Source organism: Anas acuta, chromosome 2 (assembly GCF_963932015.1).
Source record: "Anas acuta chromosome 2, bAnaAcu1.1, whole genome shotgun sequence".
Classification (NCBI taxonomy): domain Eukaryota; kingdom Metazoa; phylum Chordata; class Aves; order Anseriformes; family Anatidae; genus Anas; species Anas acuta.
In genome coordinates this window covers 6,403,373-6,428,253 of record NC_088980.1, presented here as the reverse complement: position 1 = coordinate 6,428,253, position 24,881 = coordinate 6,403,373, and the positions used below count along the sequence as shown (strand labels likewise).

The 24,881-nt window shown below is 47.2% G+C and overlaps 1 protein-coding gene across 1 annotated transcript in view; it reads left to right on the top strand.

Moving 5' to 3' along the window:
• The window catches only part of ACVR2B (activin A receptor type 2B), a 91,378-nt gene that overhangs the window by 48,573 nt on the left and 17,924 nt on the right, over nt 1-24,881 (top strand). The window contains exon 2 of the mRNA XM_068673375.1: nt 22,567-22,774. Coding sequence (XP_068529476.1) covers nt 22,567-22,774 — 208 coding nt within the window. The remainder of the gene's footprint in view (nt 1-22,566; nt 22,775-24,881) is intronic.

Here is a 24,881-nt window from a genome sequence, read left to right as displayed (position 1 = left end):
CGAATCCCAGTGCCACTGTCCCCACCCTACCACCCAGCTTGGGGTTTTGCCTTTCCAAGCTGCTTTCAGGGCCCATTTAAAAGGAAGGAGAAGACACGTAGCAGATGCTGTGCTCATCCCTGCGTTTATTCCTCGTATTTCTCTGCAAATCCCACCAGTGGGTACGTGAAACCATGAGGTCGAAGGCGCCAGCTCCTTGCTGGTCACCAGCACCGGCACAGCTGGCCGGGAGGTGAGGGATGCTCAGTGCTCGCTCCTGTTCAAAATGCACTTGGTTTCTAAATTAGGACAGAGATTCTGCAGAAATACTTGGCACAGGTGAGTTGGAAGAAGGTTTTAAGGGTAAGCTGGTTATTTATACCCTGCCTTGCGTGCCCAGCTTGCTTTAGTGCTGTGAAGTCAGTCATCTTTATTTTATGGAAGAAGACCTCTGCCATAAATACTCCTCTAAGCACCCATCCCAAGGAGGTGTGGGTTGGCTGTAGGGCATGATGGCCAAAGGGCACAGCTGGGGAAGGAGCTGCCATGGGACTCAGCACCTCCTGAGGACCCTATCCTGCACTTTTCCCTCCCCTACAGCATCCAGGAGGGAGCACTGGGCTGAGCGGTGCGTGGATGAGCAACCCAAACCAGGGTTAGAGGCTAGGGCATCTGTGTCCTCGTGGTAACTTAATTTGAAACAGGAAAATTAAATTGTTTTCCTCCTGGGGACATAGGGACGAGCTGGCCATTGGGCAGCAGAACAAGTTAAAGGGGTTTGCAGGTGCCTCGTGGTTAAGGGGTGGAGGAAGAGGGGTTGCAGGAGCTGAAACCTGCAAGGTGTTAGAGGAAATCCCCATCTTTCCGCCGAATGTCTGCAGCGATGTTTATCCTCACATTTGTCTCACGGAAAGAATTAAATGTCGGCTTACATGTGTTCATCAGCGCAGCCCTGAGGAGGTTTCTCCTATTCAAGAAATAAACACAGAGCTTGTTCGGCTTAAAATATTGCAGGCAGAGCTTCCTTCGGCCGTCATGCTGGCAGGGGGGAGCAGCTGATGGGAAGACGTGATTTCCTGGGGAGGTTTTAGTGAGGAAAGTCAGGGATTTCGTTTGTTTTCTAAACTTTCCTTGAGAACATTGAGCTGCTCCGGTGCTGTGCTGAAGACCAGAGGCGCTCCAAACCCATCTCCGAAGCATCCCTGGGGTGGTCGCGGGGTGGTAAGGGAGCCAAAATCCCTGTTAGCCTCCCCGTGCATCGGAAAATGGATGCAGGCTTGAGCTGTTGGGCGGCTGTCTTCAATGTGGGCTGGAGCAGGCTGCTGGTTTTGTGGTTGCCTGCAAAAGCAGCACCCTCTGAGGGTGCTGAGATGGGCTGAGGGTGCTGAGATGGGCTGCCCCTGCGTGGCTGCAGGATGGAGCATCTCCACCCCCGGCAGTGCAAGAGTTCAGTGCTGCACACCTCCATCGTGCAGGGCGAGAAGGGGGAGTCTCGAAGGCTTTTCCCCCCTGCAGGTAATTTCAGTTTCCATTAGTCTTCTTAAATCTCTGCTGTGGGGTTATTGCTGCCCTGATGGATGGAAAATTCGCCCCTCGTTTGTCTCACTAAGGCGCTGGGAAGTTGTACACCAGGAGGGCTACGCCGTGTGCTAGCTGCTCCCAGTCCCAGACAGATCATTTTAAAAAGCGCCTTACTTTGCATTGTAAAAATAACCCTTCCCTCCTTTTTTTTCTTTTTTTTCTTTTTTTTTTTTCCCTCATTTTCTTTTTATTTTTCTCCTTTTTTCCCTCCATTGCTGGCCAGTCATTCGCCCACCACCCCAACCCCAATTGAGACCTGATGCGGAGGGGCAGATGAGGCAGCGAATGCATTCAGCCCGATGATTTCCACATGAGAAGGGCTCTGTGCTGGTGAAAGACGTGAACTCATTGCAGAAACCTCCCAAGAACAAAGCTTTGGAGAAAGGATCAACCTTATTAGCACATTTAAGGAGAAAGGGGGTTTGTCACTGTATCAGTTTATGCTTCAGCACATTAGTGTCGTAAATCTCTTTGTGGAAGGATTGATTAAAAAAAAGAAAAACACACTGTATTTGCTTCGCTCCCTAAAAACCCAGAAAAGAAGGAAAAAAAAAAATGAAATTCCCAGCACACTAGTTTGCTGTAAATCTTTTAAATAAAGTTTATGGGGTTTGATGGTTTGAAGCCTCCTGCAGTTAAAATGATTTTTTTTTTTTTCCAAGCAATCTTTTGGTTTCCCAAGTATTCTTCTGGCCTTTTCACTTGAAAAGGAAAGGCAAACTTTCATGAATTGAGCAGGGGCACTCTTTGAATGAAGCGAGGGTCAGTGCTTCTCTAGGCTTTTCTTTCCATTGTTTGAAGAATACACTGAGGATGCTAGGAGCAGATGTGCTGCTTCTATCCAGGCTTATTCTTCCCCTATTATGGATATGAGCTGCCTTTACATTAATTTCTCTAATGCTCGCTGCAGTTTAATCTACGGTACCTAACGTGGTGGGGCTGTTTGTGGGCAAGGAGCGAGGCTCTTCTGGCGAGAGCTGGTGCTGTACGTGGACACCGCCTCATTTTTAATCAACAAAAAGTAGGATGAAACGTATTGGCAGAAGGAAAAATCAGCAGAAATCTTTTGTTTCGGTGATTTATGTTCCCAGACAGCATATCCTGCGCGTGTGACTTGTCCTGAGGTGTATCTGCGTGTTGTCCTGGCACGGTTGGGATGGCCAAACTCAGTTTTTGGTGACGAGGGATGAACTGAACCTCACGCAGCATCCATCCATGGACTGGCAAATGTGAAGTACCATTTGTAGCAGCACCTGCCAGTGGCATTTAGTTCTGGCTAAATAAATAAATAAATAAAATGTGAAAGGTGAAGGAGATTGCATTTAAAATAAGTGTATGGGAATGATTTATCTGCATTTCACAGTATACGGCGAGATCAGCCCTCCCAGCGCTCTGAGCACTAGACTACTAATGGCTTTTGTTTGGCCAGCGACTCTCAATCTAAGTGTGCTATAAATGAAATTGAGAACGGGCGTTTGTGGTCAGGAATGTTTTAATGCTAATGAAAAAGGAGTATGGTTTTTATTAGGGCGGAGGTAAAGCGGGGTCTGGCTTTGGAGCATCCATCGCAGGCAGCCAGCAACCTGGCAGGTTTTTTTTTGCTTTGGGGAGAAATCCTGCAAACTGGGGCTTGCTTCTGACTGTCTAAATTGCCGTGACGATCTACCTGGTGTTACTCACTGACATAGCGTCCTTGCTTGAGCTCTGTCCCGTTAGGAAATGTTGCTATGTCACTGCGTGGTAGTGCCTGGGCTCCTGCTGTTGTGATGTCCTTCCAGGTAGGTTTTGTCTTGTGGGCACACATCATTGCAGCCACCATTTCAAGGGCAGGATCTCTTTCACGAGGACTGTGTCTCTCTCTCACCCTCTGCGCATCTCATCCTCTTGAAGCAGAGCAGTTGTTTGGGTGAGGGTGTAAATGCATCCTCATCCCTACCAATGTTTAGATCTCCTTCGGCTCATGAGCAATGCACCAGGAAGGGATGTGTCTGCTCTGCTGGAGCCACCTGTGGCACAGCCCTCCTTCATATTTCAGCCTTTTTGGCACCTGGTTCATGACCACACCATGTTTTAAAAGCAAGGCTAAACTTCGACCTGCCAAACTCACTCCATCCCCTGGTCAACCTGAGGTAGAGGGATGCTGTTGTGAGCAGGGTTTGCGGTGTGTTTGTGTGCTTGGAAGACTCTTCTTGGTCCCCAGCCACAGGCTGACCATTCGGGGAAGCGTTCAGCTGCCCAAAGGAGTCACCCAGCACCTTACTGCGACGGCCTTTAGATTCTGCAGGCGTTGAGGTTGTCGAGGCAGCTGTGAGGCACTAATTGAACCCTCTGCAGCGCGTGGACAGCGGGACCGTATCCTTGGATTCCTGACTCTTTTCTGCAGGATGCTCTTTGGGCTTAGCATCCTTTCCAAGATAGCAGTCTGCTTAAGCCTCTCAGATCGCTTAGCATTCAGCAGAGCTGCAAACAGCACGGTTGGCTGAGGAGCGAAATGATACTTGGTGTATCGGTTCCAAATCCGCCGGGGATACCCGCGATGTGGCAGGGGCGGCTGCTACCGAGGCGAAGCTCTGCTGAAGGAATTGGGACCCAGAAATCTGGCTGCGGTGAAATCTAATATCCGCGCTGGCGTTTGAGTTGAAAACCGTCTGCTCGAGCTCTCCTGCTATTCCAGCAAGATAAGGCGGTGTGCTTCCAAGAGGAACCGTGCCGAAGTTGTGTCGTGCATCTGTAAAGGGGGAATGGAAACAAGATTGGGAGGTTGAAATCTTGGGAAATGGGGGTGAAGATGGGAGAGTGTTGCATGGAGGAGAAGATACCTGGGAGGCACATCTGGCTTCTGTATAGGACTTGTCTGAAAAACCCTGTCAATTCCTCATCTCCTACTGAGGATGCACCGAGTTTAGGATTCCTGCTGTGCCCCAGAAATCATATTGCAGCTTCACTGGGCTTTACTGTGCATTGAAATTCACGAGAGAGAGTCACTTGCTTTCTAGTGCTGCTGTGACACGCTCTGTTCCCCCTCTCCCTGAGGCAGATAGTTTGCGAGGCGGGATTTCCCCAAAGCACTCAGTATTGACTCAGCCCTGCAAGGGGAGATATCTGCCGAGGGCCTCGCAAAACCACTCGTGTAACTGCTTGGGTCTGGGGGGACTTGCACATGGGCTTTGATCGGGCTGCCTGCTGCTCTTTGAAACCCAGATTTTGTGTGTAGCAGATAGCTGGGATTCCTGGAGGCTTCATCCTTCAGCTCTACAGCAGCTCTTCGTCTTCCCTCTATAGTGACAATGGCTAGAAATGAAAGACCCTGACCCTAGGCAACTTGGGCACCTTCTTTTTGGGCTTCTTCTTCTTTTTCTTTGGGCACCTTCTGTTTTTATGCCAGGAAGATGCAGCCAGCATCCCTGGAGCTGGGAATGGGTTTTCCCACGCAGATGAGCTCTGAGAAGCAGCTTTCTGGTTTTCCCAGCACCAAAACACTGGGTGCAGTTGGGCGCTTGCACGCTTGAAGCTGGTGACCTGAAATGTTCTGTGTGGTTTGTTGTGATGCCTGGAAATGCAGCAGGGTGAGTCACAGAGAGAGCCTTAACCCAGGGAAACAGCGCTCTCAGAAGTGTTGGGAAGACTCAGGGGAAAAAAAAAAAAAGCCCAAGGGCTGTGTACTTTGTTCTTAATTAGCTCCGGCCTTAATTTAGCTTGTCCTAGCTATAGAAGGTAGCCTCGAGTGATGTGCTCGATGCGTCTCAGCCGGAGCACCACCGCTGCACGGGGACCTGGCTGCCTGAGCTGCGGTGCCGCCGCTGCAGCAAGCTTCACGCAGCCCCAGATCTCAGCAGTGACCTGCGAGTGCTCCCCCTCTCCCCATCCCACCTCGGTTTTGTTTTCTGGAGAGGGAAACCTGAGCACGTATGTGACAGAAAGCGTTGTTGCCAGAAGCTCTGGATGCTGCGCTGGGAAATGCTCTTTGGACTGCTGTTGTAACGCGCTCGCTCAGCACACCCCGTGTTTGCCTACCTGGTTTAAAGTGTTACCAGCTCCTGAATACAGAAACTATTTGCAGGAATTCATTAGCTTTCCTGCTCTTGAGCTCTGCAGCTTTTAAGCAGTGGCTGCTAACAATTTGGTCTGATGTGCTGTTGAAAATAAAACGCAATATAAATGTAACGTGCAATAGCTACTCCTAAATGGCTGTGCCAACGTGGATATTCCTAATCTGGAGCAGAGATTAATTTTTAATCTGTTTTTGTTTCATTACAATATATCCACGAGGCTAAATTGGAAAAAAAAAAAAAAAAGTTATTCCAGGACAAGCATGTTTGCTAGCAGGTATCTGGGAGAACTGTGCCTGAACAGCTCTGCTGCAATCGCCCCATGCGTGCACAAAGCACCGAGCGACTGCAGCCAGCAGTCATGGGCTGCGATTTGAAGAGGGAGCCCATGATGTGGAAAATCCCTTGCAGGTGATGTGTCAGTCATGCCTGAGGACCAGGAGGGAGGGATAACAGCACCTTTGCTTCTCAGTCGAGGGCGAGCAGCCTGGAAAAATCTTGGGCACTCTGGACAGCAGAAATGCCATGTGTGGCTGCGGGGCTCCTCTGGCTACCATGTCCCCAGCTTTGAAGCAGTGCAGGATGCCACATTTTGCTTTTCAAAATAAAAAATGCTATTTTTTTCTTTTTATTTTGTTTATTTCTATACTTTTTCCCTTTCCCTTGTTTTTTTCCTTCTCTTGGGGGGTAGAGGGGGGTTGTGATGGTGTTCTTCAGCTATTTCTACGTCCAGGCTGGGAATTACCCAAACTAAGACCTACAATATTTTTCTCTTAGCCCTGTAGGGTGGCTCAAAGCCTGGGTGCTAAGCAGCACTCATCCCAGCACCCGCTGCAGAGGTCACAGAGCTGGCTCTGGATGTAGTGGGAATGAGGTGAAACTTCCCTTGGCTTTTAGGATTTTTGTATAAATTGCTTTTGCAAGCTGGAAGAAGCCCTAAAAGTTTGTTTCATGGGTCACTCAAAACCACAACCCCCTTCATTGCTGCAAAAGAGAGCAGTTACCCGGACTTTACTGCCCTGGAAGGGGAGGATTTCAGGTGTCCATCCATCTCGATATGACTGGTGGGGAACGAGCAGAACTGGAGGAGGTGGAAGGCAAGAGCAGAGGGAGGACAGGACCAGGGCTGCAGCTGAGGTCCTTGGTGAGGGTCAGCAGTGAAGTCCTGCAGGAGCCAAGGTTACTGGGAGTCATTGCAGCCCTGTGGCATCTCCTGGCCATAAGGGAACAGCTCATTTTATCTTAGCAAAACCCGCTGGGTGGTTTCGCTGAGAACTGGGCATGGTGGCACGGCGGTGGTGGTGGCCCACCAGGAGGTTTTGTTAATTCAATACTGTGCTCTACAATGCACATCCAACAGAAATCCTTGCTTTTCATCCAGCCCCAACATCATCTGCACTAAAATCAATGTGACTTTCCCCTGAATTCAAGGAAATCTCAGCAGAAGGCTGGAGCCCAGCTGGAAGCAGCAGCAAATGCTGTCTCTCCCTGATGGGGAAAGAGCCTCTTCCTTCCCCGTTAAAAAAAAAATTAATAGTCCTGAAATAGTCCTTTGTACTAATTGTCAGAAATACTTTGAACATCTCAGGAGTGTCCTCAAGTGTTTGCCAACAGCCTTGTTCAGGATGCAGAGGCCACGTTATTCTAGATCAAGAAAATTTCTCATTGTTGGGAACATCGCTGCGATAGTGCATTGGTCACAATAGGAGAGAGCTCTGGGCATGGGGGCTTCATCCATCCCTGGAGGTATTTAAGAGACCTGTAGACATGACACTAAGGGATGTGGTTTAGTGATGAGAATCAGTAGGTCAGGCAGATGGTTGGGCTTGGTGATCTTGAAGGTCTATTCCAACCTAGATGATTCTGTGACTCTGATTGTAGGATCTCATATCAAGCCTGGCAGCAGGTTTACCTGCTTGGTTTAATGCACACTGTGCCTCAACCAGGTCACTCCCTTCTGCTATCAGCTCTTCTCACCTAAGGTGGGAAGGAGAAACTCAGCATGAGAGCAGAGCAAACCCCGTCTGCACCCAGGAAAGGGTTGGGACCGTGCTGCCCCATAACCTTCAGGAGCTTCCAGATCCCTGGTTTGACAGCAGGTACCTGCTTCCGTGCCAAAACCATGGAGGGCGTGAATGTGTGCTGCTTTACGAAGAATTTGGGCAGAATTTCTGTAATGTTGAGGCCGCTGGAGATGAGTGGATTTGAAGAAAAGTGGAGATGCTCAGGTGAAGGCAGCGTGCTGCTCTGAGGGTGGTGGGAACTGGCTCTGGAGTGTTACGGAGGGCGGGCTGAGATTTCAGGAGACTAGAAGGCAAACGAAAAGTGAAGCTAAAAGTTCTTCCTCAGAGGTGTTTGCTTAAACAAGCGAAATAAAATAAAATCTCTTGGCAGCAGCTTTGCGCTAGTGCGCACCCGAAAGGTCTGACAATTCAAAGGAAAAAAAAAGAAAATGCTAAAAAAAGAAACTAAAACTGTTTGAAAGGCAAGAGGCTTAGAAGAAGGGCCATTGGCATGTGCGGTGTGTTCTGAAATTGCTTAGCAGAGAATATTGAATTGGGGGGGTGAAGAAACGGAGGGAGAGACTAATTATATATAATCTTAAAATGAATTAGGTGATATAAATGTAATGAAAGCAAATCCTGTTCCTGGAGAGACTTTTCAGTTTGCATTTTGATATCCTAGGGCAATGGCATGTTGCTCTCTGACAGACAACCATTTGATTTGGAAATATGTGAATAATTGGGAAGTGGAACCTCTTTGAATTTGTTACTTTCCCCTCTAGCGTCTGAAGGACTAATTATAGGAAGAGCTGAGAATGCCCTATGCGGGCATGCATGCAGCCAATTTTATACTTTGCCGGTTGCATGAGTCACTGAACTGCATCCTGTGCTCTTTGATATGTGTCCTTGCTTGGAATATTATATATTTATTTTAGTGATGGAGAGATAAGCGCGCTACACTCCGTGTTGCTGAGCTCCTGCAAAATATCTTACAAATACACGAAGTCCTTGGCTCCTACTGGAGGCGATGCTCACAGCATGCACGAAACCACTGCTGCATGGGGAGGAGCAGGGGCAGCTACAGCGTGGGATGAGTGTAAAGCCATGAGCCTGCAGGCAAGAGCTGCAGTTCCCAAGCTGAGTTACAGTGTCTTATATTCAGATTTTGTCTACTGGGACTTGGGAAGTTTGGGATCTTCTGACATTGACGGGTCAGATATTGCTGGCTGGTGCAGCCATTACTCATGGCTGGTTTGGATTCTGGGGCTTGGAGCTGTGCCTTCTGCTCTGGTTCTCCCCACAAGTGACACCAGGACGAGAATATTTGCTGCCCTTAGTAGAAGAGAGCTGGGATGGGGAGCTGCAAGGTGAACCAGGAGGCTTCACAGGATGGCAATGCAGGATGAGGCTGTGCTCGTGGGTGTGCATGAGGCTGAGCGTGGGCATCCTTTGTCTCGCCTTGTTCCAGCGATGGCCGCTTCGGAAGAGACTTAACGTGGTGAGGACCAGATGTATTTTAAGCCCTTGGGGCCATATTGAAATGCAAATGGAAATGAAATGGCGTGTTACATCCAAGAGCAGTCGTGGTGGTGCGGGCGAGAGCGCTGTGTTGGCAGGGCTCGCATCAGAAGGGGCGAGCTGGGTATCAGCCCGGACAATGCCTTCCGCTGTTGGGAAACCTGCACATCATGCAATGTTGTATCTGGGGCTCTGAGGTCATTGTTACACAGATTATTTAAGCCTGGATGCATTTTTAGCTGGACTTTGTCTAAAGAATAAACACAGCCAGGGCTGATTTCCAGTCATCAGCTAAACAGCCGGATCGAGGGCTTGAGTCAGCGATCCTTGCAAAATGTTCCTGGCTGTCTTCAAAAACATTCCCTAACACTTTTTTGCTTTTTGGAATTGTAATTGTACAATGTAAACGGATGCACACGTTATTTTTACTTCATGAATGACTCTGCTGACGGGAACTTGTGTGCGTGTGTTTTGTTTCTTCTTCTCACATGGGTGCGTGGGGCTCTGCTTCTGACCTGCCTCCGTGCATGCCTGAGACTGTAGCCTAAAGACGGGACTAGTCCTCTTCTGAGAATAAAGGAGCTTACTTATCTCCTTCCAAAAAAGCAGTGGCATGGGGATCGAAGTTAAATTTTTCACTAAACATGTGTCTTATGTCAGCACAACCAACGCGTAGTCCCCATCCCACGAAGAAAGGTTGCTGGAAGCAGGACTTCAGCTCCTGCTTGCAAGGTTGCTAGGTCTGCCCTGGCTTTTGATGCAATTTGTACAACAGCTTCTGGTAGAAGTGCCACTGTAAATTCAGATTTCAGGGTGAGAAAGCTAATCCCCATTAGTTATCCCAACGTTTTATGGCAAGGAAGACACTATGTCGAATCCTCGATGTGCCAAGCTCAAACGTGGTTGTAAAATGCCAGCACGGACTGAGCACCATGGGGACTTCTCTTCTTGGCTTAGATTTTCAAACTGTGTAGTGCCTTGTAGTGCTTACTTTGAGACACTTAAAACTTGTTTTCATCCCCCTCGAGAATCATTTTAAGATAGTTGAGGCTGGCGGCCCTGCATGAGCATCTTCACTAGCTTTGAAACTCTTGGACCATGTCTTCTTTCAGGACGCAGTGGAGTGGGCATGGGCAGGTTCCTCTGCTTCAGTGTAGAAGTCACTTACAATGTCTCATTAGTGAATAATCACCATACTTTCCTCTCTAAATGGCAGGTATAAGTTCACTGTATTTTTAAATGGTAATTTTGGGTTTGAGGACATGAAGTATGGCCAACGTACATTGGCCAGAAGGGACCAGAACAGAAGCCCACCCAGCCTGGTGGTCTGTCCCCAGCTATTGCCAAAAGACACCTGGGGAAGAACATCAGGACAAGCAAATACACGTGATTGAGCACCCTGTAGGAAGGGTTCCCCACATCACCTGCCCTTTGTATGAGGAGCCACCTCCTCCAGGCCTGCTTTGGACCTGCATCCCACCAGCTTTGAATGTAGCATCATCGGTGGCTTCACCCTTACAAAGCTGGGGCTATCCCTGAGATGGAGCAGATCAATCAGAGATATTATTCTCCAGTCTTAGTTCAGCATTAAGAAGAGCACGCGTCTTTGCGCTCACAAGAAGCCCTAGGATAGCTATAATAACAGATTATGTTTTGCTGGGGTTATTATATTAAAGAACATAAATCCCATACTGGAGTATTTATATTGGAAAGTTTGAAATGTGATGGATGCCCACGGGAGATGTCCACGTGTAGCAGCGGACTGAAACTCTCCCAGAGTCTGATCTTTGCTCTGACCTTAAAAATAAAAGGCGGAGAGCTCTCCATCCTTGTGGCTTCTGCAGTGTCCAGAGCTGCTTTGTCTTGGGCAGGTGCATTCACCTTCTTGTCTGTGTGAAGCAGGTGGACAGGCCTGCACCCTCCAAAAAGTTACCTAAAGCCTTGTTTGCTCTTCTTGGACAGCTGCCACGCGTTACCAAAGTTCATGAAAACTGGCTGAAAAGCCATGTTCAACCCTAGCGGGTAGCTGCCTGGTTTTATTGCTCCACCGGCTGCCATCACGGGGAAACTTTTCGCATTGCCTTGGAATTTTTTTGTTTTATTTTATTTAGAGTAAAAACGGAGTTTATTGCTGGTTTGTCTTCCATTTCTGCTCCCGCTGATTACCAGGAGTGCGCAGCAATGTCTCATTCTGCACCTTTTTATTAGACAGGTGGGAGTAGTTTGCACGCCTGTCCCCCCGAGTGTATGTGAGCGTGGGGAGGCAGTGAGAAGATGTGTTCAGGATTGCATTTACTCATCTCTGTGTAGCTGCCAGACCTCCACGAGCCTGTTCCTGCAGGCACCTTTCTCGTCTTACAACGCACGCATGCGGAGGTAAATAAATGATTATTGCACCTCGCTGATGAAGCTCTTGAGGAGAAAGGAAAAGGGTTTGGCTGCAGCCTAAAATGAATGTATTGTAGGGTACGGAGGGAGTGTCTGATTTTTGCAGGGTGGTTTAAACAAGGATGAATTGATCTTTGGTTGCCCTCTTAGTGAAATCCGGAGGAGTGAGAGGGAAAGAAATGTAAAATATCTCCAGGCTGAAGTGGTCTGCTCTGTCATGGTTGGGTATGACCTGCTCTCTGAAATCAGGAAAGGTCTCTCCGCTGAGTATTCAGGTCAGTAGAGGGAGGATATCTGCATAAAATGATAGCTTAGAAATGCAGCCAGCTCTCACGTGGTGCTTCACACATAGATGCCTGTTGATCAGCCTACTTATGTATGGGGGAACCAAGGCATGGCAAGTCAGGGGGATGACTTGTGGTGGAACCAGGAGGGTGAGTTTGGCATCAGAGCAGTGCCAGTAACACTCAACATGATGTGAATCACCAGGGATAAAACCTTCTCTTGTCACTGCAACAGTTGTGTCATCAATTCTACCAACCATATACTGTTGTTTTCCTTTCAGCAACTCATCTGCCTCCACCACCTGGGTTCTCATTACATTTCCAGTGATAAATCCTTCCAAATACTCATGGCTTTCCTGAAAGTGCCCAGGGAAGAGCTCCTCCATCTCCTTGTTCTCATATGTCAGCACCTGAATATGTGGGAGCAGCTTCAGAGATGTGGAGATTCCCACACCTATCTTTGGTTTGGAAGTCATCTAGGAGTACACTGCTGAATCCTAGAATATTATTTAATGTCATTTGATGCAATATTTGAGCTTAGTCACCGTGGGAATGGGCATCTAAATAGAAAATTGAACAGGAGGGGGATGCGTGCAGTTTCTGGGGTGGAGCTGTTGAGCTCGTGTCATCCAGAAAGCTTGGACATGGATGGAAGGTAAATGCTTCTGCTTCTATGCCAAAGTGGTCCAAAGCGTTTTAGTCTTCCTTATGGCTTGAAAACACTGCAAAACCCCAGGAAGGAGAATACCTGCCCAAGGACACACAGTTATTTTGATGCTTTCCACCTCTGGAACAGGCAAAGTTTCAGCTCTTTGGGACAGCTCTGCTCAGAAACACGTTTATTTCAAAGTGCAATCCAGATGCTGGTGACTGCATGTAATCAAGATAAAAGCTAATAAGGTGATTTCATTTTTTTTTTCTCTCTTTACATAATAACTCTTCAGCATCTCTTGTATAACTTGTCTTTAGAGACTCGCTGTAGTTATCCAGCCGTTTCTTTTGTGCCTTTCATTATTGTAACAGAAACAATCACTGGAAATTGCATGATGCTATTGGATTGTGCTACATTCCTTCCTCAGGTCATTTGATGGTTGCTTTTTTCAATAGGCCCAAAGGAGAAAGGTATATTTCTGTAAACACGAGACAAGTCCTAGATGTGCTGTAGTCACTTGGGAGATACTCCATTGTAAAGGAGGCTTTTGAAATTGCTCTTGTGGGATTTGCCATTAGAAGCATAAAGACTGGAGAAATGGACTTCTGATTCAGCTGACAACTTGCTTCTCATCCTGTGAAGAATTTTAGGAATGTCTTTACTTCCTTTTGGAGGGCTTAAGGCTAGTGTGCGATTGCAAAGGCTAGAGAGTGGCTTTTCTTCCTGCCTCCCCTTTCTTCCTAGGTTCAGCCTCCTTCTCAGTCTTTGGCTGAAGCCTGTTAACTCTTGAAATACCAGTGTATTGGGAAAAAGGCTTTCAAAAGTCAGCATATTTATGTTGTTGTTGTTATTTTGTTGTTGTTGTTTGTTTGTTTCCTTTTTTTTTTTTTTTTCAAAAGTAGAATGATGTAAGTAGTGTAATAAATGTTGCTTGCTTCAAGGAGTTATCGCCTATTTTCATATTGCTGTGGGCAGAACTGGGGAAACTCTGACTGGGATGTGGTAACATGTGTTTGTCCTTCATCAGTTATAAATTATATAAACTATAAATTGTGCTGGTGCTTGTTTGTGCACTGTACTTGGGTTGTATTCTTACCTTTTGAGCTTAAACTTACCAGGGCATCAGAGCATCAGTGCTCGCTCACACACTGGTGGTTGCAGGTAGGACCAGCAGCTAAAACTTAGGCATTTTATTCTTTAGAACATATTAAAACATGGGAATTTTGTCATTCTGTATTTCGTATGAGTATCGTCTTTGCCCCAAAGGCTTAATAACCCATCAAAACATTGACCATGAAATCCAAGCAGGCTGGGAACTGTGGCCCTTGCTGCAGCTCAGTTGAGGCTCTGGATCAGCCAACAAATGTTCATGATCAGGCTAGAATTGAGATTGGACCTCATACATTGGAAAGAGATCTGGTAAAATTTTTAATTTTCCCATGCCTTCTCTTCACCTGGCTGGCAAGAAGCTAAATACCTGTAGAGCCATGGAGGAGCAGGGGGGTAACCTTACAAATGGGATTTCCAGGCAGAGAGAATCTTCCAGTGACAAAGAGTGACGAGATTAATTCTTTCATGAGTCTACCACTCGCTTGTGTAATCTGCTGATAAAGTGAGTCCTCTCTAGGGTACATTTGGATCTTGGTCAATGATGGAGTTTAAAACAGTGATTTTGAACCCTGTCTTGGCAGTTTAGAAAGATTGTGCTGTTTTATTTTCATTCTTCTTCCATCCTGCTGAGAAAACTGCCCAACTCCGAGTTTTGATCATTCAAGTGGAAGAGGGTGACAAGAAGACAAACAAACATCATTTAGTTCTTGGGGGCATGCTTTCCTGATGCCTGACCTTTTGGACTTCCAACATCTTCTTGTCCATTTACATGCATTACAGTTTTTCCAATTACCAGTGAATTAAATTTGGAATTGTGGTATTTGGAAATGTCAAGCAGAATCAATAGAAAAGCACTTGGGGCCCAATCTTAGTAGACTCAGCACATTTTAAAGCATATTTGAAATGTCCCTGCTGATAAATCTCGGAGGACCACGTGTAGATTATGAATCGAGGTGCTGCTCTTTGGGTACCAAAACTCTCGGTGGCTTACCAGGTGCGCAGTTTCAACATTATTTTAGGTGTGCGTGGTGTGCTAGATACATCGGGCTCTGCCTAGAGAAGATCTTAAAAATAAGGAGCTCTGAAAGGGCATTTCTGCAGGTGACAGCAGCACGGGAGGATGAAGGTGGTGGGATGGAGTAGAAGGACCGGGAAAGGTATCACCAGGTGGTTATCACTCTTCAGGTCTCTGCATTCCACAAGGAGATGCTCCCAAATCCTCATCCCTTTGCCTCAAATGAAATTGGTTTTGTAGGCTTGCTTTGAATGCTTTTCAAAACTTCAGTGTGCGGGGAGAAAATATTTATGAACATACATGATTTCACTTCCTCCTCCCATGCTCTTTTGAGACCTCATGCTGTCTCCTGAGGAGAATGGGAGAGAACAAACGATTTTGTTTTAAATGTCATTTCAGAATTTGCTGCATATTTTACTTAGTGATTTGTGGCATCTGGTCAAAATCTGCCCTCTGCTTGATTTTTAGGAGCGCAGTTGGAAATATCTTTATCTTGTCATTAAATTCTAATATTTTCTCGCCGAGGTTGCAAAGTTTGGGGGTTGACACAACCTTCTCAGTAGGTTATTTGCACAACGTGTAGCCCAAGAGGGTCCTTTTTCATGCCAGAGAGTAGTTGTTGCCATCCAAAGGCAAATAAATTGTCTGCTTAATGCTTTTACAAATGTGCATCTTGAATTTAAGAAAAAAAAATACCGAAAAAAAAACGATAGGCTTGTTCAAAATCTCACGGATCAGGGAAAAAAACAACCTCTTCTTTATGGAAATCCTATAGCAAGCAAGGCACTTCCTTAAGTGTGGTGGTGGAAAGGGATCAGTGGAGATAGGGTTGGCATTTTCCTGGTAGACTTGTGGCAAGGGTCCTGGACATGCAGGTGTCCTTTGGGGAGGTGGCACGTTGGGGACAAGGAGCCCAGCTCAGGTTTTTGGTGCGTAACGCCGCGTTGGTTGAGGCTGGCTTCGTTTTGTTTTTATCCTCCTGTGGGCAGCGGAGGAGTGTGTGCATGTCTGTTAAAAAAAAAAAAAAAGGAAAAAGAAATTGGGCCTTTTTGTGTGTTATTACTAATCCAGTTTGAGCACTGCTGTCCAAATTGCCTCGTTTGTGACCCCGAGTGCATTTAAACATGAACTGCAGAAGCACCATGGCATTAAATGCTTCTGATTGATCTCCCTGATGGCTTTATTAAAGAACTAAAACCTTTTTTGGGGAGACAGATACAGTTAGCAATGCAAAGGGAGAAATCTAATTACATTTTGGCTTTGTCCTTAACCGAAATGGTACAAAATAGGATTTTTCTAATGGCTAACTAAAATGATCTCTTCTTTAGATAAAATATAGGAACGACCAGCTGAGTTCAAGTAAAAAAAAAACAACACACTGCTTCCAAAAATTGATTAACTGCTGGCAACGTTTCTGTCCTGCTGCACGCCAGTCCAGCCGCTGACCTGGCCAAACCTCCTTGGATCCCTCTGCCTGGCCGGAGAAATGATTTACGAAGCCTTTTTCTGCCCGATCCTCCCCTTTGGGCCAAGAGATTAATTTCACCGGCCACGCGTGTGTGTGCGCGCGCTCTGTATTTCACCGAGTCCTTTTTCTACCCACCCTCTTTGACTTAAAATACCAGGGAAATCATTCAGAAGGATTAAATCTTTATTGCATCCTTTCCCCTGGTTGGTGGTAATGTCTTAAAGTGTGCTCCTTCTATTTTACAAAACAGGTTTAACTAGCAGTTTGGGGGGAAATTGTAATAAAGATCTACTTCTTTTAAATAATTTCCTTGTTATCTTTTAACAGACTTAAGCCCAAGTTAAAAAAGAGATATATGGGGAGGGGATTGCTACACAGATGTCCGTGGAAGCTGTGAAGCGTGACTCATGGTGTGAATATAGAAGCCCTGAGTTGTCATCCCTGGTGAGCAGGGAGGATGTATTTCTTAATATTAAAGTTCCTTTTTTAATTTTAAAAGAAAATGACTTAAAGCCTCCTGTCCTTTTGAGACTGGTTGTCAATGGCATCATTGCAGGTTACCATGGCGATAGATGCTGAGATAATAGATTAACAGCCATTGATTGACTAGAAAACTTGAAGCTCTTTTATCGTGGGATATGCCAAATCTATTGACAGAAAACAGAATTCAGAGTAATATCCTCCCTTGGCGTTATGTTCTCAGTGCTGCACAGGCTGCTTTTACCTGAGCCAGCTCGAGAGCCAAAACGTTTTGAAATAGTTCATTTTTTACCAGGATTTTTAATTAGCCAAGACGCTGCCCTGGAGGATCTCCCGCACCCAGCTGCCTGGAAGGGCTGAGCCTGGGGCTTGCTCCTGGGTGTCTGTGGGCACGGGGCTGGGCTGCCAGCCCCAGGGTCCCTAGAGGCACAGCAAAATTTTGGCTTATTTCTGGTACGTGGGGCCTCACCGATTCAAAGCTTTGGTAAAGAGCGGGGGATGTGAGCAGGAATCTTTAAATCCTCACGCACGGTTACGTACTTAACCACAGATGTCATCGCTGGTTTGATGCTTTGCCTAAAAACGTATTTTGACCTATTATTTGAGGACGGCAGGAATGAAATCACTGCGCTCGGGGAATACGCGCCGGAGCACCACGTACTAATTGTGGAGTCGTTGTAGGCTCTGCAGAGATGCAACTGGGTGGTCTCTCTAGAGCAACGTTTTCCAAACTTTTCCAGTTGCAAGCTTCCCCTGGCTTGGTTTCGTGATTTGAAATGCTAGCAACAACAACTGGAGTTCCTTTAAACTGCAGACCGGTGTGAAACTTTGGGGCTGGTGTCTGGGGCGGGGAGAGTTTGGGGGCAGCAGCCCTATTTCATTGCCTTTCCCTCATGCACCCAATGCCTTCTGGTGTGCTCTACACTTGTTTCCTCAACCAGATGATGTCCCTGTGCCAAAAGGCAGCCCTGGTGGCTGGGTGAGCATCCCTGCGGTTGCTGAGCAAGGGCAAGGGGCGTGCGTGTGCCCGCGCTGCAGTGGCTCGCCCCGGAGGATGCTGCGCGGCCAGGTGAGCGCCCGGCAGCCTCAAAGTCCCCTGCCTGCCCAAACCATGCCATGGTTTGAGGGATAGCTCTTGGAAACAAAACCAAACCTCAAACAAAGGGCCCGACTTTCATAATCACACATGCAAGAATGCATCCGCAGTTGCTTAATTGCTACATGCAATTACCCTCCAAATTAGAGGGCAATTACCCCAATTCGGTGTACAATCTCTGTCATTTTATATTATAAAATTACATGTACAAATAGCTATATAGGGACATAACTAAGTGTTTGCAAATAACTTCAGTTGCATACACAGTTTCATGTATAAAGCCCGGTGGTTTTGACAGTTAGGCAAACAGACTGTCTGGGAAATCACTCCGTGTTTATGCAGACTATTTTGACACATCCCATCTTCTCGTATATACTTTCATTTTAGGTTTTAAAAAGGGGGCAGGCAGAGATAAGGAGCTGAGATTTATAGCAGCCTTCAGCCTTGGGGAAGATATTCCCTGTGTATCTAATTATGAGTTAGGAGCCCAGCAACTGCTAACACCTAGACCCGGCGCTGCTACACAGGATCCTGGCTATAATTTAGCGGCTGTCGGATAATGACACAGCCCCGTTGATCTGTCAGCAGCTCCAAATGAAGAGAGCAGAGCCTGAGTCTCAGATCAACAGCAAGGTCCCAAGGCTGAAGTCCTGCGGGTCAGGAGGACCCTGTTTAATGAGCTCCCCGTGCGCCCGGCAGCTCCCAGGTGCTCCCGTGGTCCTCCCATGTCGCACGGCTCCTCTTCCATCATTACCTGCCTCGGATGGATGCTGGGGGCCTTGCTAGGCAAAACCCTGGTGATGCTCCGCTCATTTGGAGCAGAAAATCCACCTGAGGGAATCGGCCTGATGACAGCTTCTCAGGGCTGAATTCGGGTGCTGGTGGGTGGGCTCCCCCTGTCCTTGTAGCATTGGGGTGCTGGGTGTTGTTTGGGCTGGGTGGTGCTTTGGGGATGTTTTTGCACAGTTTCTGTTTGGGGTTGTTTTTGCACAGTTTCTGTTTGGGGAAGGCTGGGGAGAAGCCGTGCTGCATCGTCCCCAAAGCTCCAGCTTGGTGCAGCAGGATGCCAGAAACCAAGCCGCTGGTGCAAAGCCTTAACTCTTCGTTATTCTTCAGTTTCAAGCAGGGCTCAAGATTTTATTCCCTACACGGGGGTTTGTAGGTTGTGGTGTTAAAAGCAGTTGGTGCACAAAGGGAAGCCCCTGTTCCAAGCCAAGCCTCGTTGCATCAGGTGTGCACAGGTGAAAGGAGAAAAGTGCTTCCCTTGCCCATTTTGGGGCAAAACCCTCTGATTCTTTCAGCTTGAAGCAAGCAGCAGGGCACGGCTCAGCTGCAGCAGCTTCCAGCCTGGCATTTCTTGCAGACCTCATGGGGTTTTGGGGAATTGGGTATGTGTCCTTGACCCAAGGGGGGAACAGGAGGCAGCAAGACCTGCATGCCTTGAAGAAGCAGGAGCAGAGGTTTCCTCCTCTTACCTCACCTCAAAGGGACAAAACCCACTTTGAACCCTTCCGTCCCTCCATTTCAAGGGGCTTTTAACACAGCAAATGTAGATAAGGTGGCCAGCTGCAAACTTTGCTCTCTGCCTGATCCATCCCAGAGCAAGGTGAGAGGGTTTCCTGATGAGCCGAAGCAGCAGGCACATCAACAGCTGCTCCTGGAGCTGTGTCCTTCATGCTGAGACCTTCTCGGGCACAAGCAGAAGGGTTTCCTGCAAGTCTGGACATCCAGCAGACTCACCAAAGGGCTTTTTAAGAAGATCTAAAAGCAGGTAGCAAACACACGGGTTTTTTAAAGCGTCTCCCAAAGGCGAGCATCCTTAAGAGCGGCGTTAAGGGAAACGTACGTGTATTTAGTCATCCATCCCAAACTTTGAACATGCTTTTGTTCGACTTTGATAGGGGGAAAAAACTGCGAAAGGCCGTTTTCTTGGCGCGGTTGCTGTTTGCAGAGTTCGCTTTGCGTGTTTGCAAGCAGATCGTACTCTTAATCTGAAACTTGTTCCAGAAAAGACAACTGTCTTGGGGGAAGGGAGCCTGGGCTGAGCTCAGGATTTAGCGGGCTGAAGTTTCTCTTTTCAAAGCACAGTGGAAACCTCAAATCTCCCCGCAGCTTTGTGCATTGCATCGGCCCAGGTGGAGAAAGCAGAGGCTGCCCGATATTGCTTGAGGTTACAGACAGCGGTAGCTGAGCTGGGATTAAATTTTGGGGCTGCTTCCCAGGCAAATGGTTCATTAAATCTCCTCCTTTCTGGGAGATTTGGTTGGGGGAGGGAGAGGAAATTTCCATCGAGTGCAGAAGCAGGATTTGGGTTGGGCTGATGGGAACGATGTCACAAAAAGGGATTCGAGGAATGGACCAATTTCCAGCAAGTATCAGCTGGAAGCCATGTTAAGTATTACAATGAAGCTAAGATATTTACTTATTCCTTTATAAATAAAAAGACATCAGCCCCTCTGCACACGAGGCGATGCTCCCTCGCTTTCCTGCTGATTTAACTCTTATTTAGCAAAAACGCTTAATCTGCCCTAACAAAGCGCAGCGTAAGTAGCAGCAGAACAAATATCAAGGCTTTAACAAGGAGTGTCAATATTGACACTGTTCCGTGTTGAGGGATATTGGTAGGTTGTTTTTATTATAGTAAGCAACTTGTCAGAGGAAAACTCAGATGGAGCTTTGCAAGTGCCGATAAAACCTGCAGGTGCTATTGAAATTGAGCTCTTGTTCGTGTGTGCTTTGAATATAATTTCCAGTTCCTGAAGTCAGCTTTATGACTTGCTCGTACCCCTCCTCCCTTCCAGTCTCTCCCATGGTGCAGATGAAACGTTCTTCCCAAAAAAGAGTTATCGAGGAATCGAACACCTCTTCAAAATGCAGAGAGATCTTTCCAGTCCGATGGGTTTGCTCCATACCACAAGAATTTTACCCACCGCTGAGGCCAGGTGTGTTGGTACCAGGAGCCACACCACCCCCAGCCCACGCAGGAACCGTGGTCATACTTCTTGTGGTCACTCTTCTTGTGGTCACATTTCTTGTAGTCACACTTCTTGCGGTCACGCTTCTGCCCTGGACAGGGTCATCTTTTCTCAAGTGACAAGGGAAGGATGCAAGGAAATGATCTCAAATCGCACCAAGGGAGGTTTAGATTGAACATTAGGAAGAATTTCTTGATGGAAAGGGTGGTTAGGCACTGGAACGGGTTGCCCAGGGAGCTGGTGGAGTCCCCATCCCTGAAGGTGCTAAGAGACATGGAAGTGGCACTAAGGGACGTGGTTTGGTGTCAGGACTCGGTAGGTCAGGACAATGGTTGGACCTGATGAGCTCAAAGATCTTTTCCAAGCTGCAGGATGCTGTGATGCTGTGCAATCCTTACCTGCTGCATGTGGCCAGCAGAAGGCTGCATTGACAGCTTGATTGCCATCAAGGCAAGGAGCTGGTGCCCATGCCTGGCTGGGTGTTTCCTCTGCCAGCTGTAAGCCACTTGCTGCTCCATGTCTCCTGAAAGTCAAATTGAATCACCTTTTACAGACCTTTCCGAAGTGGCTGCTTTGCCTTGTAGAGCAAGAATCAGAGAGGAGGTTGCATTTAGATCATCCAGACGTGGTCCTGACCGCCTTAAACCCAACATTAAAAGTTGCACACGCAGCCTTGGGAGAAGGCAGAGTCATAAAAACACTGCAAAATTTTCCTGCCAGAAGCACAGTTCTGCGGTTTGCAAAGCTCTGGCTATTCTGGGAGCACAGCACTTTCATTTCACCATCCTGCGGGACCCATTCATGTTTTTTTACCCAATTGTCAACACAGTTTATTGGGATACCTACATTTTTTTGTGATTGCGATCCATCAGTGTAACAGCCAGGTCTGCCCTTGCCTTGGATGGGTGATCCCAAGGGCAGATGGCTGCAGGACATCTCAGGATTCGCAAAGCCACACGCTTCGTGGTGCTATTTCTGGCTATCTGCTTACATCTTGTGTGTTTGGTTTCCTTCTTTCCTCTCATTTTAAACAAATCATCAAAATGCCGTGGTGCAGAGTATTTCCAAATAAAGAGAGGATTTCTAAGGTTTAAGACAAATTATGTCACATGCGGATATCACCATGTCCTTGCTTAACTCCTTTTTTAAACTGGTGTATCTATAATTGTGTTTCTGCTCTGCAGTCTGATGGCCGTGGAGGAATTGCTTCACTTTAGGGACTGCAAAAACTCCTTGGTCCTTTGATACAAGTAAAAGACAGGGTATGGAGCGTCCTTGGTTTGTGGTGGCCAGAGGTCCATGTGGGGTGACCAAAGTTGTTCGGGGAATGGAGTTGCTTTTGCTGAGGGTCTTGCTTTGGTGGAAAGGCGACGTGATAAAAAAATGGCATTTAGCATGAGGAGGCTGAGTGAAATAAGCCTGAAATGGGATCTAAGGTGAGGACTTGGTACTGGTCTGGCCCTCCTCTGCAGGATGAATATTCTCCATTCCCAGTTATGTCCTACCCGCATAATAAACCCTTTATTTTTAGCTGGTGTTTCCTGAAATGGCGTTGGAGAGGGAGGCTGTAACTACCTTGTGTGCCAGCCCAGCACGTGGCAAGCAGCACACTGGGAGGTTCTCTTTCCTAACCAGGCCTTCTGTGGTTAAAAAACACGGTGTGGATTGCTGTTCCACCTCCCCATGCTAGGGACCTGTGGTTGAGGCACTGGCCAGAGGGGGCCTTGGGGTCTGTGTGAGGCTCTTGACTTCACCACAGGCTCCTGGTGTGAGCCGAGGCCAACCTGATCCCTGCTCTCCACCTCAAATTGGCAAAGGAGAACACGCTGTGCTGAAGTTCACGTCTATGGCACGTGTAGTTTGATACCAACGCGTGCGTCACCCAAAGCAAGGCCCCGTGGAGATGCGCCTCCCAAGATCTGTGAATGATTTTGCTTGAACGTGCTTGGGCTTTGACTTTTGCTGCAGGACCAGGCCACGGGGAGGCGGAGACGAGGGAATGCATTTACTACAACGCCAACTGGGAGCTGGAGAAGACCAACCAGAGCGGCGTGGAGCGCTGCGAGGGGGAGAAGGACAAGCGGCTCCACTGCTACGCCTCCTGGAGAAACAACTCGGGCTCCATCGAGCTGGTGAAGAAAGGCTGCTGGTTAGACGACTTCAACTGTTACGACAGGTAATAGCCTAACTGGTTTCCCTGAAGGCAGGTTTAATTGTTGCTCTAAGTGCAAAAGCTTGTGATTTTTGCATCGAGGAAAAGAAAGCAGGTCCAAGTCAATTGGCCCATTCATCCCCAGTAATTACCTCTGTTGCTAATGCAGCTCTCAAAATTGTCACTTTAGTTTCTAAATAGAGGCTGCAAAATGCACTTTAAGTTTTTTTGTTGTGTGGTGTTTTTTTTTTTTTTTCTTTCTTCTTTCCCTTAGCAAAGCTTTGATAATTCTGGCATGCTTTGAAAAACGTGTCCTGTACCATCAAACGAAGAGCAATATGTTCTTCCAAGAGCATTTGGCGATACAAAGGAAAACTTGGAATCATTTGGAGCTCTCTAGAAAAAAAAACTACAGATATCTGGGGGTGTTTAGAGGTTGAGATATTCTGGCATTTGTGATGTTGCAAAAAGTTTTGCTGTTCTTCGGCTGAGCGAAGAGATGGGCTGGGAGAAAGAGTGGGACAGCAAAAGTAACGCTCATGTTTGCGTGTTGCTGCAAGTAACGAGCTGAAAAGCAGAGCAGCTTTGTAGTATGAAGGCTCCAGCCTCATTAAATAGCTGGGAGAATAAGCTAGTCTTTTCTCATTTCCCTTAATGCAATTCTACAGAGGGGAAAATAACTCCAGCTGAAGAAAACGGCCCTCTGAAGTTTCCCGGTTCAAAAGGACAATGCTCAGTAGTTCAGAGCTCAGGCAGCGTTTCTGTTAAAAGCGAGAACAAAACAACAAACACCAACCAAACAAAGCCCAGCCCTATCAATAAGGAGGATCAGAATACAAAATTCAATGGTTTCCCTCAGTGTCACACCAGCATAAGCTGCTGTCACCTTCGTGCAATCACAGCATCGTTTTTCTAGCTTCCAATTCTAAAGGTTTTAGGACACCAGGTCCTAAGCTGTCAGGTTTAGCTGGGACCAGCTCTGTCCGATGGCTGGAAGTTTTCCTTAGTCATTGCACGGTGTCCCTGATCTTGTGCCTATTGTCTTGGCATGTCCCAGCTGTGAGTTAGTTCCTCATCTTCCTTCTCTTACTAGCTCTAGGCTTGCTTTCCTACCACACCTATTCCCTTGCCAGTTGCAGGGTTGGGCTCTGTATAAAATTAACTTTTTATTTTTAACTGATAAATCAATCCTTCTTGGCCCATTAGTCTTTTTAATGCCAATCCTCCTGAGAACAGAAGGTCACTCGAGCTCGGTATTTCCAAGCAGAAGTGTTTACTGTAAACAGATTTCTCCTTTCAGTGCCTGCTCTCGTTCGCAGTGACACTTGTATTGTCACTGAGAGCCTCCGTGCAGGGATGTAGTGCTTCTTAATCTTTGTCATAACATGTTGCTCCGTTACAATGGTAAAAAGTTTCCAGGGCTCCTCACAAGCCTTTTCTCAGCCCTGGGGTTGAGCATCCATTATCCTGCAGCCCGATTCTTCAAAGTCGCAGTTCAGGGCAGAGCTAAAAGATGTTCTGAGAATTAGCAAACAGTGCAAGTGTTGAAAGCAGCATTTGAAATAAAGGTTAGCTTTAATTAAATAAGGGCTGTTTAAATCGAGTCTTTTTTTTTTTTCTTTTTCCCTTGAGTGCCCTCTTCAGTCTTTCATGCAGGTAGCGTCGCATCCCACAATGGCAAAAACAGCTTAAAAGATGATTTTTGCAATCAGCAGTGCTGTGTTGATGCCCTTCCTGTCTTCGTTTGCGGCACCTTTGTGCGGGATGCTGAGCTCCTGGGTGCTGAGCTCCTTGGGCGATGCACCTGGAGCTCCCTGCAGTGTCCCCTGAATGCAGGATGAGGCCCTGCTGGGTCCTCCTGCAGCATCTCTGGGCTTAGCACATTGGCAGCACTTGGTGTTACAAGGCAGGCATGTAACTGTGTCACAGGAAGGTGACGAATGCAGGGCAGCAGCAATCAGGATGCTGAGGATGAGGGCTCCTTCCTCTGCTCTTTATAATAAGGAAACCAGAATGTGGCACACGGGCATTGAAGGCTGTAGGGGAAAGGGACTGGTTAAAAATCAACCGGGTGCTATTTGTTTATTTACACAGCCCCACCGGAGAGGTCGTGCTCACATTCCCTTGAAGA